Source organism: Chrysoperla carnea, chromosome 2, assembly GCF_905475395.1.
Source record: "Chrysoperla carnea chromosome 2, inChrCarn1.1, whole genome shotgun sequence".
NCBI lineage: Eukaryota > Metazoa > Arthropoda > Insecta > Neuroptera > Chrysopidae > Chrysoperla > Chrysoperla carnea.
Window position 1 is genome coordinate 26793500 of NC_058338.1, and position 21319 is coordinate 26814818.

The following is a 21319-nucleotide window of genomic DNA, read 5'->3' on the forward strand; positions in this document are numbered from 1 at the left end:
CATCCTCATATCATGCTATGTTATTTAGTGTATTTTTAATTAATTAATTACTCTCTTAATTGATCGATAAGATACCCAAATTTTTTTTTGATTTAATAATTTATATCGTTAACTACAACATACTAAAAATTTGGATCATTTTCTACTAATTTATTATAAAATCATCATATCATATTTTTTTTCACATTACAAACAGCCGCCATATTTTCGCGAAGACGCAGATTTACTAATTTTAGAGAGGTATGGCAACTTTTAGAGCCTAGAGATGAAAAAAATGGCATGGTGGTTTATTTTCGTTCGATTAATATTGCGACGAGCAGCGTATAAATATCATATCCCTTTCAATAATTAAACGTAATTTGGCCCATAAAATTGACGAACTTGTGACAAAAGATTGATCATTCTGTGTCAAGCCTATTTCAATTAGACAAATAAAAAAATAAAAGAACATAAAGTTAATAGCTTTTAATATAAAACATCAATTTTCTTTACTAAAATAAAAATTTTAGTAACTTAACGTGACCGAATTCAATTTATTTAATTATAAAATAACTTCAAAACCATTTGACTAAAAATAAATTGATTTTTATTGATTAAGTCATCCCCTTTAGGAAAGAAAGGGTGGGTGATGTTATGTATGACTTCTTTCTAATAAAACTAAATCGAAAATTAATTTTCGTTCAAAATTACACAAATTTAAACAGCACTAGAGCAAAAACTACGAACAATTTCACATTAAACTAACACAATTTATGATTTACTTAATACTGATGTTGTTAAAATCAGAATATTTACGAATTTTGTGCTCAATTACTTAATCAACAAAAACCTACGATTTGTTTTAAGTACAAAAAGTTATTGTATCATTTAATTAACATAAATGAAGTAAGTACGTATATGAGAGATTGAAATCAGAGCGAGAACTCGATTAAAAATTATTTTGTTACCTTATAGCACCATCATTATTGACATAATATAAAAGATAATCGATACAAATATTACGATATCTCAGAAACTTTGCATCCAATCATTAAATTAACCAGATTTTTATACTTTTTGTATCAAAATTACTCCATCCACCAAGTTTCATCAAATTGCAAAACAAAAATTTTTTTTTGCGTTTTCCCGATTTTTTCAAAGGGGTATCCCTTAAAAAAATTGCAAAAAATCGAGAAATTTTTGTTATCCCCAATTTCGGTAAAACTCAGTATATAAGGTAATTTTGACCCAAAAAATACAAAAATCGGGTGCATTTGACGACTGGTCGAATAGTTTTTGAGATACGGACTAAAATCGATTAAAATATTGCGATATCTCAGAAACTTTGCATCCAATCATTAAATTAACCAGATTTTTGTACTTTTGGGATCAAAATTACCCTATCCACCGAGTTTCATCAAATTCCAAAACAAAAATTTTTTTTCGATTTTCTCGATTTTTTCAAAGGGGTACCCCTTAAAAAAATTGCAAAAAATCGAGAAATTTTTTGTATCTCTAATTTTGATAAAACTCAGTATATAAGGTAATTTTGACCCAAAAAGTACAAAAATCGGGTGCATTTGACGACTGGTCGAATAGTTTTTGAGATACGGACTAAAATCGATCCAAATATTGCGATATCTTAGAAACTTTGCATCCAATCATTAAATTAACCAGATTTTTGTACTTTTTGAATTTAAATTACCCTATCCACCGAGTTTCATCAATTTCCAAAACAAAAATTTTTTTTCGATTTTCTCGATTTTTTCAAAGGGGTACCCTTAAAAAAATAGCAAAAAATCGAGAAATTTTGTTTATCTCCAATTTCGATAAAACTCAATATATAAGATAATTTTGACCCAAAAAGTACAAAAATTGGGTACATTTGACGACAGGTCGAATAGTTTTTGAGATACGGCCTAAAATCCATCCAAATATTGCGATATCTCAGAAACTCTGCATCCAATCATTAAGGTTCAGGTGATTTCAGTCTATCTTAAAGAATATAACCCATCCTCCTATACACACTGTATATAAGTAAATAGATATCAAGAATGTCAATATTTTTCGACATTACGATTGTATTTCTCGCCGCGAATTTTCATTAGAAACAAAATATAAAAAACTTACCCCATACTCTAAAACTACCACCTTTATTTCAAAAAAAATCCTAATCCTAATTACAAATCAAGCACTTAAAAAACAAACACAAAATTATTCAAAACAATATAAAAATTAAAACAAAGATGTTTGAATACACCAAAATATGATAATTTGATTTGAATAATATTTAATAATCTGTTTCTGTAGTGAATGTTGAATACAGTGGGTGTATATTAAATTCATCCTCTTTGTTGCTTCGCTGACACAAATTAAACTGTCACATTTAAACTCTTAAAAAACATTTTAAAACTCACTTCCATGTTGCACTGTACTACTACTGACTGTACGCCTGTACTGTACACTAAATGTATGAATGGACATGTAATCAGAAGACCGTGAGCGCCTTTAAACCATATTTAATCCTACTGTACACTAAATCATTTCATTCGTCTTTATGTTCATTTCATATAAAATGTTAAACCACAATTAAAGAGATGTTATTTTGCTATTGTCATTGTACAGAATGATACAGTAATATAGTATACGTCGTTGTAGTTGTAATAGACTTGGAGATAATATCACAAAATTTCTAGTCATCTCTATATATTATAAATGTGAAAGTAAGGATGTTTGTTTGTTTGTTACGTTATCACGCTAAAACTAGTGAATGGTTTCTAATGAAACTGTACAGCAATATAGCTCATACTTCAGAATAACACATGAGCTTTAATTTATAAAGATATATTAAAAAATAAATAAAATTTAATCTGACATTTACTATTTTAAATTTTTACAGAAATCTGTAATTTATCAGATCTATAATCATCATTTTGAACTATAAAGTATTCTGTAAAAACTTAAAATAGAAAATGTCAAACCATTCTGATATACTCTTTGAATTATGGCTAATTTGCATTTAACAACATTGAAAACTGTGCACATCAAGAGAGGTGGAGGCTATAAAACGGTGTTTTTTTTACTTTTAAGCCCAGTGAAACGGGCTTAATTTACTATTAAGTTAACTCTTCTTGACTATTATTGTTGGGGACATAATTGCATATAGCTCCTTAACTATTGGGTTTTGGACAAAAACATATAAGGCACTTTCGATTTAAAATTGTCCAAAGAATACTCTCCTACGCTATGTCCATTGAGTCACGGAACACCCTGTATATATTTATATAGTAACTGCTCGGTTATTGTCGGATAATAAAAGAAAAAAAAAACATTTAGCAATTTTATTGTTAGTTTAAATTCTAACATGAATATCTCGTAATCTTCTTATTAAATAGTATTTCCCATTTGTACAAACTATTTAGCACTACGAAGCTTTTAAATTACGTTTAGTTCATATTGTAGTTATTATCATAATGCCATGCCCGTATTACATATAAAATAATCTAGTCAGTCGTCAGCAAGTTAATACCACTGACCGTAAAACAAATGTTTCCTTGTTGAATTACCTTCATAATTCTACGATTAATTTTGAATAATTTCTTTAAAAAAATTGAAATAACACACTAAAATATTTTGCCACTTATTCATTCTTATTTTGTAAACTAGTCTCAGCAATATTTGCCCCCCCCCCCGCAGATTTACAATATTGGTCTCCGAAATTGAAGCATGTATTTTCAGTTTTTTCTAAGAATGCTACGCTGACTGAAATAGAAAAAGCCTCGGAATAAAAAAAAAATTTGGAAGTGTTGCAATTACGAAGCGAATGCTTTTTGGATTTTTGATTAGGCTCTTCCCATTTGGGAAATATCATACTGTATTTGGAGTTTCAAGAATTTTAATCAAAAGCTAAAACGAATGTTAAATGTGGAGGAGTTCTGTCAGGGGTTCTTCCTACGTTAATGAATTGATATAAGTCATGATTTTGATGCTTTTTGTGTCTGATAAACTTGGGTTACCATATCAAACTCAAATAAAATCAACTTGTATTCCATTTTAACTATTTCCATTTATAAATTTAAAAAAACGATTTCAAAATATCAACTATAAGGCCGTATTTCCCAAAAGAAGCAATTATTAACTCAGGTAAGTTTGATAAATCAGTCGATTTTCGGCTAAACTTTACCAGGTATAACGATGTACAGACCTTTTAGGGATACCATATATGATATACACTGCCCATATTCTGTACATTACAAAATGATACTTTTTTGTTTCGGACAGATTTCAATCAAGTAAAGACATATCGCATACCTTCTATCCTAGTCAAAAGCGTTGTTTGGTAAAGATAAAATATATTACATTTACTTAGGTTAAATAGTTTTTTACCAACAGTCCGAAACAAAAGCAAATCGATGAAAAGGTCTTTTATGAGCAGTTAGAATAGTGGCATCAACTCAGTAATGTAGGCTATTTCAAAAGTTGACTCTGTTAGTTATTTTCATTTGTTTATAAACTCATTATGATAATATTTGCCAATTCTTTATCACAAAATATAAATGATAAATATAACTTCCTAGCAGGAAATTAAAATGCGGAAGTAGGCAATGAAAATTATGTAGGATTGATAACAATTCTTGCACAAAATTATTCAGTTATTCTTAGATTAGATTTCACAAGGTGACAAAACTTCTCTTAAATTTGTATGTAAAAATACTCACGGCGGCGATACGATATCTTTAAAAATATCACCTTTGACAAAAAAAGTTAGTAAGCAAACATATTTTAAATCATTGACCTGAGAAAAACTAAACATTAGGCTAAGCGAAGAAAATTCATCAATCATTTTATGCTAAGTTTTAAACAAACTATCATGAATATTAGAAATCTTCGAAAATCATCATCGTTACTCTTACAGAAAAAAGTATAGACATGCAACGTAATGCCTTAATAAGCCTTAAAAAAATATTAAAATTAATTCTTAAAAAACATCTGTAAGCTATTCTGTTTCAATTAATACCATCAATCACTCTCATTCAAAAACACCAGTTTCTTAATTTACACCTTCTTCTAAACGATAACACAACGATAAACAGATGCGCCAGGTGTTTAAAAAGAATACAACTTAAAGGGTCCAAATACAAGTGAATGTATTTGAAAGTTGAAACAAACTGAATTTGTTGTTGCATAACAGGTACAGCTATAAAACGAATTTAAAATATCATATCAGTAAAGTTTTTATTCAATTATATTGCAATTCGAATTTGGAGTGGGATGAAACTGCAAAGATAGCACCTATATCACAAAATGTATAAAATATGAATTTTCGAAGATTGCCATACTTGAGTATGGAATAATAATGTAAAGCAATTTTCGAAAATTTGGTTGATGAATTTGTTTTCAGAATTCTGCTTAGTAATAGAAAATAACAAATTGTTTTGTTAAACTTAGGGGTGCAATATTTGGAAAACGACTCAATTTTCAAGATTTTTTGACTTGAGTAACAATGATTATGTATCAAAATTCCAAGATCGATCAAATAAGTAATCTATAAAAAGTATTAGGAGTAAATGCTAAAAATTTTAATCTCGTAGCATACGTTTTTTGGTTTTATAATATCATAAATTTTAAAGTTTCATTAATATCCATTCAATAGTTTTCGAAATCGAACAGCAACTCGGACGGGTAACTGCTAAATTTTATATAGACTACAGCCTACGTGCCGATTTAGTAACGTCAACACTTTCTTCAAGACACAGCCATATATAAGGAGCGGATATATTGTCAATTTTTTGTTGATCTGTTACTTTTCCGGCCAGTTTTAAGGTTCTTTATAGTCAGTTTTTACAGCCAGTTTCTACATATAAGTGAAACTTGGATGCGCTGAATTATCTTATCTTTATTATCGAAATCATCAAAAAGTGAGGGCGCGCATGCTAACCAGACTTCCTTCAAAAGGATTTAAAAAATTCTCTCTTGAAAAGGATTACTATGTCGAGCAACATATTCAATCATAAACGATTATTTATTTCTGTAATTGCAATTGCAAATAATTTTCTTTTGCTCTATTTCACTTTTTTTGGTAACGATTTGTGATTTGTTTCAAAATGCAGTTCGCGATGTAACAACGATAACAAACGAGCCTGCGTTTTTAAAATCACTCGCGTTTATTCGTAATATAATGCCCAAAATATTCTGTCTCGTGCAATCAATGGCACGCGTGACAGTGGTTCGTCATCCCTATTCTAATATATAGAATTTGTTACTTTCCTAGAAATATATATGGAACCACTAAGAGAGAACTATTTTATAGATAAAAATCATGAATTCATTATTTTGTTTTTTTTTTATTGTATTCCTAGAGATATAGATATAAGAAAGAGTTTCTGAATCAACATACCCAGTGTTTTTTTGGATAGATTTTTTTTTTAATGTTGAATCAGACAAGTTCTTTAAATATAACTTATTTTGTACGTACGACGTACAGTCATCGGTAGGCAATAATAGTAACTAGCCTCAGTTTATAAGAGGCACGTGAATGACATATGTCACCCCTATTTGTCATTACACGACCCTTCATTACAAAATATAGAGGGGTACTGCAACATTTCTTGTACGAACACGACCTTCATAACATGCCAAGTGTTTATTATTATATTTCTGCACTGTCAGTAGTATCTTTAGGGAAGTGTACAAATATTTTTTATCTCATGTAAAGCTTCAATTCACTAAAATAAAGTACAAGTGAGAGCCATACGAAGGGTCGGGGAGAAGACTGGTTTCAGTCCAAAAAAAAATTCAACTACAATTGTAGTAAGGACAATTCACAATATTCAAACAAGAAGATAATGAATAGTAAATGCAAAAGTCTTTCGTCGTAGTCCGATACTCTTTTAGATATTATTGTATGAATTTCGAGTAAGAAAGAAGAGTTATACTAATTTTATTTTAATTTAGTAAACATTTTCATCAATCGTCAAAAAAAAAACGAAACTAATTCAATTGAAATATGAAAACAATTTGAGAGAGCAAGGGAGAAATTCGAACCTAAAGCAAATAAATTTTGATAAATATAGTATTTTATGCTTTTACTAGGAAAAGCAATACTTTGTGACGCCAAGGTCACAATAAGAATTCGGAGATGTTCGTTTCCTTCGAAAAGCATGCGCTGTTATTTTATAAATTGTTACCAAGAAAAGTAGCGACCAACTTTGGATAATATAACAAATTAGCTGACCCGCGCAACTTCGTCCGCGTCATATAAGAGAAAGAAGGAGGGTTAGAGAGAAAGGCACCCATAATACAATTCTAAAGGAGCTCAGATTGATACGACATAGTAAAACGTTTAAATGTGGTTTAAACATATTATATTTATATACAATTTTGAAATATTTTACCATCAGATATACACAAGGCCTATGAAGTTTTGTGAAAACTGAAAATTAAAATTTTTTTAAAATTTCATTAAAATCCATTTAGTAGTTTTTTTAAATCGTTCAGCGACGCGAGTGAGTAGCGCGTGATTTCATATAGCCTATAGCTTTTCTCAAAAAAAAGCGCTATCGAACACTAAAATAATTTTTCAATTCGAAATAGCAGCTACTGAGATTAGTTTGTTCAAACGAACTCTTCAGCTTTATAAATTAGTAAAGATTAATAATAAAATTGGATGAAACGGTATGGGAAAATTATTTTGTTGGTCTAGGGCGGGAAACTAACTGCTTCCCGTACTATTGCTCGATAGAAAAGTACCAGAAAAGCAACACCAAAACGCTACTTGAAAGTCGCTGTTATTTTACAATGTTGCAAAAAGTATTTTGACCCTCTCAGAGTTGCATGTATGAGTAAGAAGTCCCAGCAGTTTCACCTAGAAACGGAGCCTAGAAATTTAGATTAATCTCAGATTCTCACTTTTGAATCTTAAAACTTTTGTATTAGTTATTTTTCTCAAGTATAAATATTTTGAAGTATTTTTTTTAGTAAGGGAAACGATAATTTTACAAAATAACTGAGAAAATTATACAGGCGAAAATATTACGATCACATAATATAATAATGCAACTACTTGTCTTCTTAAAAATAATTTCAAGCCATTTTTAAAAACTATAACCATCTTTATTAACACGAACAGAAATTAGTTGAACAATTTCGATAACATTTATTAGAATACATATAATTGCAAGTTATAAAATAAAAAATCATATCTAATTACGTATTACTAATAATGTAAATGATGTGGAAAACTAATCAGTATTTAAATTTTATGTATTTATCGGAAATTATGAAAATATCGGTAACATTTTGATTTTAAATGTAGGTAAATATTTTATATTCATATTTAAATATTGATATTATTATTAAAAATCTAGGTCTTATTCAAAAATAATTTTATCCATTCCAAATATATTACTACATCAAAATATGATAAGTAAAACAAATGAAAACAAACAATTGACTGAGTTAATGGTTGAAATATCATGTAAAGATAGTGTTGATGACGCAATTGTTTGTTTTTTGATGTCACGTAAGTAAAGAAAGATATCCACTCTTAAATAGCCACACACACATAACTGATATTCCCATATTAATACATACTATAAAATTTGCACATAATTTGGTGGGTAAACAGAGATGTTTACAAAAATAATGTTTAAAATTGTTAATTTTTTTATAAGGAACATTTTTTACATTTAAACTTTTGTTCTATCTCTCTAAGGGTTTACATGATGGGTCCCACCCAAGACCCAATTGGCCTATGTTGCTCATTTACGAACTCGACCTTACTTTTTATGTCCTGAGCACGCTGTAAAAATTTCAGCTTGATATCATTTTTTGTTTTTGAGTTATCGTGTTGACAGACAGACGGGCAGACAGACACTGAACACCCACACCAAAATGAACATCCACATCAAAAGTTTGGTCATAGCATCAATATTTTTAAGCTTTACAAACTTGAAAAAAAAAAAAATATTTCTTCAGTATGAAACTATGGGCTCTGCTAATTTCAATAATACAATTTTTATAATTCGTAAATCCGAGTTCAAATATGCTACATTAGTGAATATTATCGATTTTTTTCGATTTATCAATCGCTATTTATACAATACTCAGAGTATCAATAAGCTATCGTACGAAACTAAAAAGAAACATTTTAATTTCTAATAATTAAAATGAATTTTTAATCTTGAAATCCACAATACGAAAATTTCAAGATCAAATTAAAATAATATCTGTATTATTTTAGTATCTAGTTATAATAAAGTACTTAAAATATTTTATTTAAATAAATATAATATGAATATAATTAAAATATCTCATTAAGATAATGCAGCAACTTAATTAAAGGTTTTTACACGAAGTTAATGAACTATTAAAACTTTATCTGTACGCGATAGTACAACAGAGTTTATCAAAATTATGTTCTTTCTAATAAAATATGTCAAATTTTTGTTAAACAGTCAAATCTGCAATGATTGATTACATAAGGCTTTCATTATCATTTTACAAGTTTTTTCATAAATTTCGCAAATTTTTCGAGTTATTTTCTAGGGAATTTTTTTAATCTTCAAGCTTACGGAACCCTAAATTAGCACTTGAAACTCTCCATTATTAAATACCTCAGAACACTCTCCATTAAATTACCTCTCAAACAAAACCAAAAAAATCAAAATTGGTTCATACGTTAAGGCGCTACGATGCCACAGACAGACACACACACATAGCGGTTAAACTTATAACACGTCTCTTTTTTAGTTGGGGGTTAACAATGTCTTGAATTATTACTTAGTTGTAAAAAGTAACTCCAATATGACTGCTGATTTAAATACAGTTTCCTGTCTCGTCAATGCTGTACTACCTTAATAATTCGTTTAGTTATGTCTGTGCATGCTGTCTGTTAATTAAATTAATTGTGTTGTGATTTTTCTTTATCTCATTGTAAATATTTTCATTAAGTTTATAAAATATAAACTTTAGATAAATATTTAAAACATAAAATTATAATTTAATCGACCGTTCACCTTTATAAAAATACAAAAATAAATCAAATAGTAATTCTGGCATTCCTTAAGGAAGTACGAACAGGGTAACAACTTTCAGTAAAATACTGGACATTTTTTAAGAAATTTTGATTAAAATGTTTAAAGATAAGGTATCGGATTACTTAAAGAATAAATAATTGACTTCAAAAATAAGCATATTTAACATTGGTCTAACGATTGATAGATATTTTGATAATTTTCAACCAAATTTGACCGTAGAAAATGGTAAACTCAAAACCTCAATTCAAGAACCCAATAAGTATTTAGTGACAGTTTTATTAGGAACCTTCTTGTAATTTAAAATATTTTACCGTCTTCGAAACCACTTTGGAGGTGATTCAAATTGGTTATTTAACCATTACTCAACTACTTAGAAAAACTTGTAAAAAATTGCAAATGCAATACCTTTAAATATGACAAAAATAACTAGGGAATGAAATATATTTAAAATAAAGTCACATAAACTAAATATAATTCGCAAATAATTTGAGTGTACTGTTGTATATTTTACCCACAGCAGGTTTATTTACATTGAAAATATCTGAAAAAAAAATTATAAACACACTCATACAGAATGTACGGCCCAGTATTAAACGGCGCAATTTATGAAAATTCGGATACATTGTATTTAAGTAAAACTGTACACTGAAAAGAAAATTCTTAATACCAACCGATATTAGGCTGTCTCATCCTCATCACGAGATCATATAGAATATTATTAAAAATATTATTGTTTTGAATAATATTAATATTATAACAAAATACTGATGTCAATGTAAAAGGTTTATACCTGTTAATAGGTTTATTTAAAAAAAAATTAGTTTTCTTCAAGTCGGATTTGAACCGGCGACATATGGATTACTATTAATTTTAGTGTCCTATGTTAACTGGTAACAACAATCTTCATGAAGTTGCCTCAATCACATGATAGATATGTGACCATAGTAACCAAATACTCTATTTAAAGCAAACGCAAAGAAATTTTCTTTTAATTCATCGATTCGCTTTTTTACACGATTATATATTCCAACTAAGTACTAAGTAAAATCAATCTCTTTTATAGAAGTAATGATTTTGTTTATTTAACTTCAGTGATTTTGTATCAATTAATTCATATTTTAAATTCAATTTCATTCTATTGTAAATACAAATATTTAGCGGTACTTGTTCCAATCATAAGGCAACTGTTTGAAAATATTTTTACTTTATTTCAATATGAAACGACCAACTACGGGATGAGGTTGTCATTATCTTAATTTTTTTCAGTGTGGTTTAAGTAATCTTATAAAATAAACAAAACCAGTTCTAATAAATTTTTGTGAAATAAGAATTTTCAATACTGTAACGCTAATATACACTGAACTAAAACAAAATGTTCTTTCAGCAGAAAAAACTAAAGCATGATATTTTGAGTGTGTAGTGTGTAGTATGTGTTTGATGACTGGCTTTTAAACATTTTTGTAAACAAACATAATATAATATTCATTACCATCAAAATATATAAAACATATGGTTTATAGACCTCCAAATATAAACAATTTGTGTTTGTGCAATATTTACATTTACAAAGTCACTTTTAATGCAAACAAATAACACATAAGTTTATTTTTATTCAGGATCAAGAAAGAAATTTATGTAAATACAGAATTCAAATCCAGGATCTCTGGTAAAGTTTTCAAAACACGTATTCATCGACCTTGCCGATTTTACTGATCATTTATTGTAAAATTATCCTTTCACATATAGTAGAGAGCCGTTAGATTTATATCTCGGAATCCAGAAACAGTCAATGAATCTTTATAAAAACTCGTTCGACTGTATTGTTAAAGCTTACTTGAAGAAGTTAAAAACAAAAATTTGTTCAATCTTGCACAGGGTATGGAACAGTTTATGCAGAAAATGACAGCGGGAATCGATATAGGAAAAAATTCTAAGCAAAAAGTGTCATTGAAACATATTTCGAAAAGTCAATAATTTCCTAGTTATTGAGTATTTAACGCCTGAAAAATTCAGCGTTTTTTTAAACAAGTATATCTTACACTTTTTGAAATACTATAAAAAACCATGAAAATTAAAAAATTTAATTTTTTAATCGTTAGAGTTAGAGTTATAACGAAAACAATGCTTTTCAGACCTTTCTTTTTATGTTTTATTCAGCACAAAAACTGATGAATTTACCACGGCAACTAAATTAATGCTTGGCGCTTTCTAATTAACTTTATTTAGGTACTGCCAACATGCTCAAAAATTTCTATCAGTTTCGAATACTTATTTTTGGAAATATTACAATTAAAATGCCAAATTTTTTTTCGAAAAATACATAAAAAATGTCTTTATCGTTAAATAGTTCGACCATAAATAACTCGTTAAATAAGACCTTAACATTAACAAATTACCAAAATGGGTTACACTAGGACTCAAAAGATACTTAATTTTGATATAATTTGAGAATTACTAGCCTCTCTACCACATTTCGGCCTCCGAGATAGTTCTATTAGATTCAACGTAAAAAAATATCAAAAAATACCAAAGGCCGTGGTTATCGTCGCAATATAATTATCGGCTTCAAATACCCACACTCCACAGTACAATTTTTTACATTTTTGAAACATTGTTATAGAAGTTACATCGTCTTTGCATTATACACACTCTACGCTTTATATGCAAAGACACGAAATCATATTTGCACAAAAATGGCATAAAATTAGGTTTCCAATGAACCTAATAAATATTATGGCAATTTATATTAAAGTTTATACTTTAAAAGAAATAAAACACTCTTTATATTGTAACATGACTCATGTTAAAAAACTCTGGTTGTTCGTGTAGATAAACTAGATGTACGTAATACTCATATCATAAAATAAAATAATATATGTAAATAAATGATTCATTTCTATACTTCCAATTATTTCCGGAACAAGTAACGAAAGGTGAAACATTTTAAATAAATACATACCTCCATTCATGGAAAAACTATAATTTTTAAAATTACAATTAAGATTTAGTTCAATGTTTCTCCTTTCGTTATAACTTTAAAATCAGCAATTTTTGCAAATCAATTTTTGCTTTCAAGTATCAGACATACATCATCCTTAGCTAATTTTGAAGTCCACTTTTTTGTCCTGAAATCCACTTACATTGTATTTTCACTTCATACTATAAAGGAAAATTCTAATGAAAATAAAATTTCATTCATCGAACCAAACTAAAATGCTTGATGAAAATCGAAACAATATCTTTGAATATTGATTAAATGAAAAACCTTTTAAAGTTTTACCTTCACATTAAATTGATTTTATGATAGTCTAAAAAATAGAATTTTATCTACATCCGTTTCACCAGCAAACTTATTGATGAAATCATACAGAAGGACATCGCACACGGTGTATTTATTACATAAATAAGTGAAATTTAATTTGTATAATAAGAAATGATTGTATTGGAGGCTTCACCGCGTGTAATATGCCCTCATAAGAATAAGAATAATTTCTTGATATATAAAGTAACTAAAGTTTTAAAAAAGATTTTAGCGGCACTTACAATTTAAGATCTTTCAGCAAACGCTAATTAAGTTTTCAGTGGTTTCATTTTATAAGAGATAGTTGCAAATTTGAAGGCATCTTCAAGTTGAGTGTTTATTTTGATTAATTTAATACCAGAGGGATGGAAAACGGAATATCATAGTCCGTGGGACAGCACCCTTTTTGTGAAATGTTCAATACATATACTTGAAATTTCGTTAGTGGTTTCATTTTGACGAGTTTTCCAAACTTTCTCTCTACTTTTCTCAAAAGTGCTGCGTTTTTAATTTAAATTATCGGTCTGAAAAAACGCAGCAGGGAATTTTTGGGACACTATGACCACTTGATAACATTAATTAATTAGTAAATAATTCAGCAAAATTGAACTATATATGTATTGAAAAACAAAAATACTTGAGTACAGAATGTTCGAGGTAGTAGGCAAGCTCATTGGTGCAGTATTTTTGTCAAGACAAAATATTTTATTGTTTAATTAATAATTACATATTAATATTATCAGTGGTCATAGTATCTGACAAATTCCCTGCAGAGGTTTTTTTCAGACCGATAGCTTAAGCTCATTTGAAAACACAGAACTTTCAAGGCAAAGGAAACCACTCACGAAGTTCCAAGCATATATTAATTATTTAACTTAAAAGGTGCTTACCACGGCAATCTACATGTTTTTTTACGATTTTTTCCCCTTTGAGAGTTTTGATCTAAAGTCGAATTATGATCCCCAAATTTTTAGCATGGATCAAAATAGTTTTACTTAAGAAAAGGCATGCGAAATGAAAATAAAAGCTCTTGTGCAATTATTGAGTGTCGAACTTTTCTGAACTTCTAAAAAGAAATCTATTCAAGAAACAATTATCTTGTTAAACCTTTAGAGTGATATGAGTTTGACTAATATGGCCAGCCGGTGTAATAAAATTAATATCGTTAAACCAATCAATAAATTTCAAAGTTAATGATGATTGCAAACATGGGCATTATTAGTTTTTATTTTATTTTATTCTATATTTAAAATAAAATTATATTACGGCATTGAGTTTGAGTGAGTGAATGACAAGGACACAGTGGTGCCATAACCTTTGTTATTTAATGAAAACAAATAATTTATTATTCACAGCATGGACTTTTTTAGGTACTTCGAAAACTTCAAAATCATATTTTAAAAGTAATAAAAAAACACTTTAAAAATGTATTACATATAAATACTGAATGGTACTTAAAAACGGTCTATTTTGATTTCTTTCCCGAGTAAATAAACTATTGATGAAATCATTGGTTACAAAGCAATAGGCCAAATTTTAAAATTTGGAACTATATAGTCCACAAAAATAATTTTGTGACTGAATCAAATTTAGCGCTTAAAATATTATCGTGTTTTTAAATTGTCTCCTACTTAGTTTAGTTGGTATTTAAGTTGATAATTTGCAGATTTAAATGGAAGACTAGTCATTTTTTTTATAATTTGTAATAATAACATTATGAGAACCATTTTTACAAACCACATTGTATAATAATAACAAGGTATCATAAAATTATCCTAAAATTTTGAGACATGCGGTTAAAACATGTCACCTTTTTTTTTCTTAATATTTTTTCCAAGCAAAAGTAGCAAATTAAAAAGTACAACATTGTAAAATTAAGTTGTTCAAATCCAAAAAAAATTGTTCTAAATAAATATACAGAGTGTTTTTTTTTAACTTGACATTTGCAAAAAAAAAACCATGTGTGGCAGAAATTTGAAAAAATATTCAATAATTTTGATCCCTTAAAAAAATTTCAAAAAATCGAAAAATTTATTTTATTTCCAATTTCGATAAAACCCAGTATATAAGGTAATTTTGACAGAAAAAAAATCAAAAATCGGGTGCATTTAATGACTGGTCGAATAGTTTTTGAGATACGAGCTAAAATCGATCCAAATATTGCGATATCTCAGAAACTCTGCATCCAATCATTAAATTAACCAGATTTTTATACTTTTTGGTTCAAAATTACCGCATCCAACAAGTTTCATCAAATTCCATAACACAAATTTTTTTGCGATTTTCCCGATTTTTTCAAAGGGGTACCCCTTAAAAAAATTTCAAAAAATCGAAAAATTTATTTTATCTCCAATTTCGATAAAACCCAGTATATAAGGTAATTTTGACCCAAAAAGTTCAAAAATCGGGTTCATTTAATGACTTTTCGATTAGTTTTTGAGATACGGGATAAAATCTTTCCTAACATTTTTCTATTAAATGGGATTTTTCATGAATTACAATTCTCGCACGATTCCTGGAAAATGAACATAAAATGAAATAATAATATATCCAATTTTTTTTCCTCAAAATCCACACAATTAGATGATCATACAATTAGTACACGTCAAATCTCTCAAAAATTTAATTTTATGAATTTACAATTGATTTTAACAATTTAAAAAATTCAAACTTTTATCTCCATAATAAGGAAGTGCTCATATAACCTTAAAATTTTGTTACACTTAAAACTATTAAGACGAATTAATTTCTTTTTAGTTCAAATTTAACTCAAAATCATTTCAAAATTTATTATTAACTTCAAATTTGTTTATTCTTATTTTAACTGTACCCAACAAGGTTGAAAACTGCAATTTTAATATTACTCCAGAGATGGATTAACCACTAATAGCGATGTACTAAGTAGTCAAAAACATTGGGCACGTTGAATTTTGGAACTAGGTACTGAATAATAATACCTTGCTATCGATATTGCATCAGTAACGGAATAGTTCAAACTTTACGGTTTTATTCTATAAATTATCTAAAAAAAAAACAAGTGAAAACAAACAAATGACTGAGTTAATTGTTGAAATACCATGTATAGAGAGTGTTGATTACTCTGTCATATTACACAAACATACATGTAACACGTATATAGAGCCATAACATACATACTATACAATTTGCGCTCTCACGGGTAAACAGTGATGTTTACGAAATATGTTTCAAACAAAAGTTGTTTAATTTTTGATAATTAACATTTTTTACATTTAAACTTTTGTTCTATCTCTAACGGTTTACAAGATGGGTCCCACGGACCCAAGACCCAATTGACCTAGGTTGCTCATTTACGAACTCGTCCTCACTTTTTACGTCCTGAGTACGCTGTAAAATTTTCATATTGATATCTTTTTTTGAGTTATCGCGATGACAGACGGACAGACGACAGACAGACAGACACACGGAAATGGACTAATGAAGTGATTTTATGAACACCTATATCAAAACGTTTTATGTAGCATCAATATTTTTAAGCGTTACAAACTTGGGACTAAACTTAATATACCATGTATATTTCATATACATGGTATAAAAAAAAAACATTTTGACTTTCTTTACAATTAGTTTTAGACAATCAAGTCTTCAATCCGTCTCTGGCTCCCAAAAAGGGAAACATATATTAATATTTTATTTGAAGAAAAGTGTATTTTAAGAATATCAATTTGTTTATAAAAAATAACCTCTTTAATAAATCAAAATCTCTCCACTTTCCATAAAAATACTTTCTACCAATTCATGCAAACCCAATGAGAGAGTTATCCTATTTACTGAAGAATATTTTCGAAAAATGATTTAAATTGCAAGATAAAGTGTTTTCTATTAAGAAATAAAACATTTTTAGCAAAGACCTTTGAGGGGGTCATTTTAGAGATCAAAACAATCATTTCAATTGAGAAAGAAAAAAAATCAATATTTGGCCTTTTTAAAAAGAAATTTGAGGCCCTTGAAAGAAATTTTTAATGCTCATATCAGATTACTACAAATATTTTTAATTTGCTCATCGGAAATTAAAATTAGCGAGTTAAAAAAATTACTTTAGGATCATATTTTAAAACTAAAATAAATTTAATCTGTAATAAAATCACGTTTCAAAAAATAGGGTAAAAAATTAAAAACATTTCGAAGAAGAAACGTAGATTTTTAGGGTGTGTTCAACGAATTCTTTTTCTACATTAGGTACTCATTTTCACGTAACGAAATTTATATATTCAACAATGAATGAATGCAGTAATAGGTTAATAAACTTTTTAGAATAATACGGGATCGTACTTAGAAAAATTCTAATTTTTTCAAAAAATTTACACACAAATTTTTCACTTGAAAAGAAACACTCGCGTATAAAAAAACACTATCACATTTTCTCATTTTCTCTCAAAAACTCAAATATTGTCGTTAAGTTCACGAAATTTACCCGTTAAAATTCATCGCATGAACTAATTTCATGAGAAAAAAAAACACATTTAAGAAAATAATAAGGAAGAAAAGGAGAAAAACGTATGGATTTTCAAGTCAATGTCCTTTTGAACTACCTAACGTCTGGATGTAGGTAACATTATACACATCTCACACAGCAATGTCCTGTGAAAAAAGTACGTGTGCACTAAAAAAAAAATAGGTTACACTAAAAAAAATTTAATTTTCATGAAAATTAAGCAACTCTTTCATTGACCAAAAAAAAAAAATATAAAACTGCATTCATTTTTAACTATGCAATAAACGGTATTGATTGAATATCGTCCTAGCTAAACGGGGGATGGAAAAACCTATGAAAAATAATTGTTTTGAAAACAAAAAAATAGTACAAATGAATATGAAAATATTTAGGAAAACAGACTTGAATGACTAAATACAAGACGTAATATTTACGGGTGGTATATAAAATAACCCTCGAACACACACCCTTGCACACACATACACGGGGTAAAAATCGATATAGAACTTTATTTTCAATTTAACTTAACTCATACATGAAAATAAATCTATTTCCCTGGTAAATTCATTCATGAAAACTATTTTCAAGCTCACTTGACATCGGAAATGAAATTTTTTTAATCATAATATTTTTTTAAACAATATTTAAAACATAAATAAAAATTGAACTGAATAACTAGATATGTTGTTTTCATACATTATAGTAAAAATATTGGAAAATTTTAAATAAAAATGCATATGAGGGCAATAAACTACATACAATAATGTTTTTCCCAATGCAATTTTTTACAACTTACCTCATTATTTAAAAAAAAAACACAAAAAACAACATCAACACTCAATAGAATGTACTCATTTGAGTTAACAAACGACACTTTATTTAAAATTCGTAAATTTTACATTGATTTTAACAATTGTCTCACATAGAAATTACACAAAATTTCATTTATTTTATTTGAATACTTTTAGAACAGAGTTTATGTTATGTGTAGTGTTATGTCTACACCCTACCATACAAACACGGCCATTTTTACTGATACCAAGTATAGCATTATATTTTATTTAACTGTGTACACGCTTGCGTCATTACTTTATTTCTTATAATTTTAATTTTGTCCGGGAATACTTAACATTTTTTAAGAATTTGTATTTACCTAATTTACTTAAAAATATTACCGAACTTTCTTATCAAAGATAAATAAATTTTGTTTACATAAAAAAAGGGTATTTTATATAATATATAATATAATATAATTGTTATCATATATTTTATCTATACAGTTGAACCTCTAATTTAAATGTCAACTAGTGTGGTTTAAATAAAATAGCTTATTACGCTTATTACTTAATTAGTCAGGTAGAAAAAGTAATTAATTAAGTAGCATTGGAAAGCATGCGCAAATGACCTAAACAACTGAAGCACTTGAATAATGTTAACAGTTCGTAATAGACAATAATTAATTTTCACATGAAAAGTAGGCACAACTTAGGGCGGTTTCACACTATACCCACTATCCGATATTTTACCGGAAAATGGAGGTCTCAAAAGCTGGAGGCCTGGTGTTCGATTCCTGACACATGGGCATTTTATCACTTCTAAATCTAAAAAAGGACAGAAAAGGCTCAAATTTTCCCACAACTTTCAGATTGATTGTATGTACTATGTCTATATACCTACCTACATAGTGGAACATTTTCCTTTTTTTTCTGAATTGTTACCACTGCAAAACAGAAGGAATAAGAGGACGAAATCAAATTGCTATATTTTTTTTACAATGTACCTAATCTTGAATTTCAGAACTCATGCACCATTGGCCCAGCCATCTGCATATATTTTGCCTAAAGAAGTTTATTGAGAGAAATCGGTACAAGACGTGTTTGAACAGGCAAAGAAACACTAGTGCAGAATAGTATCTATACGTGTGGAAAAAATGCCGTAAAAACAAAAGCTTCAAAATAATGAACATCCATTTAGTTTAGACGAACAATACAAGTATCTATTATATTTATGAGATCCTATGATCCTGTAATGGCTATGAATCGCTAATCTTCGGAAGAAATTGTAAATACTTCGCAATACCACTTAGGAATAAGATTTGAAGTAATAAATGCACCAATTAGGGATTAAAAAAATCAAATTATATAAATGTTATTAAAACCCAAATTCAACAATTGCCTAACCGAAATTGTCTAGACAAAGCTTTATGTTATATATTGCATATTGAATTTACAATTAAATCAAGTGATTGTCTAGACATACCATTTGGCGAGAAAAATTTACAGAATATTAAATGTATAAAGTAGTTTTCTATGTAAAAAGAATCCGATGTTGAAACAGTTAACTACGTTAGTTGTAATACCTTGTTTATTAATAATATACTGGGTGAGTCAAAATTGACCTGGAGGTCAGAGTTATTAGGAGGTGAGACCTTCATTTTCTTTTACAACTTTAGTCTAAATCATTTTTCTGTAGCTGGAGTATTTTCGTTCGATTTAAGTAGTATTTCTTCCGAATGTATTCTATTTAAAAAAATAAATAATTCATACAAAAAATGTGTTGGCCGGAGAAAATTCCACCTAAATCAAAAGAAAATACTCAAACTACTAGAAAAATATTTTAGACTAAAGTTTCTTCTTCAAAATTCAGGTCAAATTCCCCGTTAAAAATTACTTAAATATGTCCTTACCTTAATACACAAATGGTTCACCTAAGCTAACAGAATATCCACATTTGCTCCGTTATTTTATAGGTAAAATTTACAAGTCGAGTAACTATAGTCGTCTAAAAAAATGTTTAATAATGTCTTTTATAAGAATCGACAATAAAAATTGAGGTTTCCCATTGAAATTTTAATTGATCGTCATGAGGCCTTCCATAGTCATTGCCAAATTCACTCTTTTAAACCTTGTAGCACCCGATATAACAACTTGTAACAAACGAACAACAAACATTTATTTTTATGGTGCTGTAGTTAGTTGGAAAAAAAAAGTCCTTTATTGTAAATAAAAATTTATATTTCTTAACATTAATCTAAAATATTAAAAAAAGGCACAGTAGTAATGTTTCTTGGTACATAGCTACATAATCTTTGTTTTTATCTATTTTTATGAAAAAAACGTAGAAAGAACAAAGTAGCATTCAACGGCAAAAATTTTTTCAATCAATTTTTTACACTTTACGTTTGGGGATGCGATATTCGTTTAAAAAAATCACCAAAAACAAATACTTTACTCATACAGGTAATTACCCAACAGGTAGTCTCCAAAAAGAAATTTCCTGAAGAAATCTCCAAAAACTTTCAAAATCTATGTTTACTTTACTAAAATAAACTTTTTCGGTTCTTTTGTAAATTAACATATAAGTTTAACTGTAAAATAAATTACAAAAATAATAAAATAAACTTCCTGCCTGTAGCTATTTTTTAGTTTTTATCATCACAAAATATTTGCAACAGTAAGAAAACCGCAAACAGCGGTTTTAATCTGTATAATACAATCCAATTATCACTTTAACTTTGTATCGTATACC

The 21319-nt window shown here is 28.1% G+C and overlaps 1 protein-coding gene across 2 annotated transcripts in view; it reads right to left on the reverse strand.

Moving 5' to 3' along the window:
- Positions 1-18807, reverse strand: part of LOC123292233 (protein enabled) — a 37172-nt gene extending 18365 nt beyond the window's left edge. Inside the window, exon 1 of one of the 2 annotated variants that reach the window (XM_044872809.1) lies at positions 18588-18807. In XM_044872809.1, the coding sequence (XP_044728744.1) occupies positions 18588-18592 (5 nt within the window). In that variant the 5' untranslated portion in view covers positions 18593-18807. Of the gene's footprint in view, positions 1-2109; positions 2137-18587 lie in introns of those variants that run through there. The other variant, XM_044872810.1, reaches the window with a different exon arrangement.
- Between the last annotated feature and the right edge of the window lie 2512 nt (positions 18808-21319).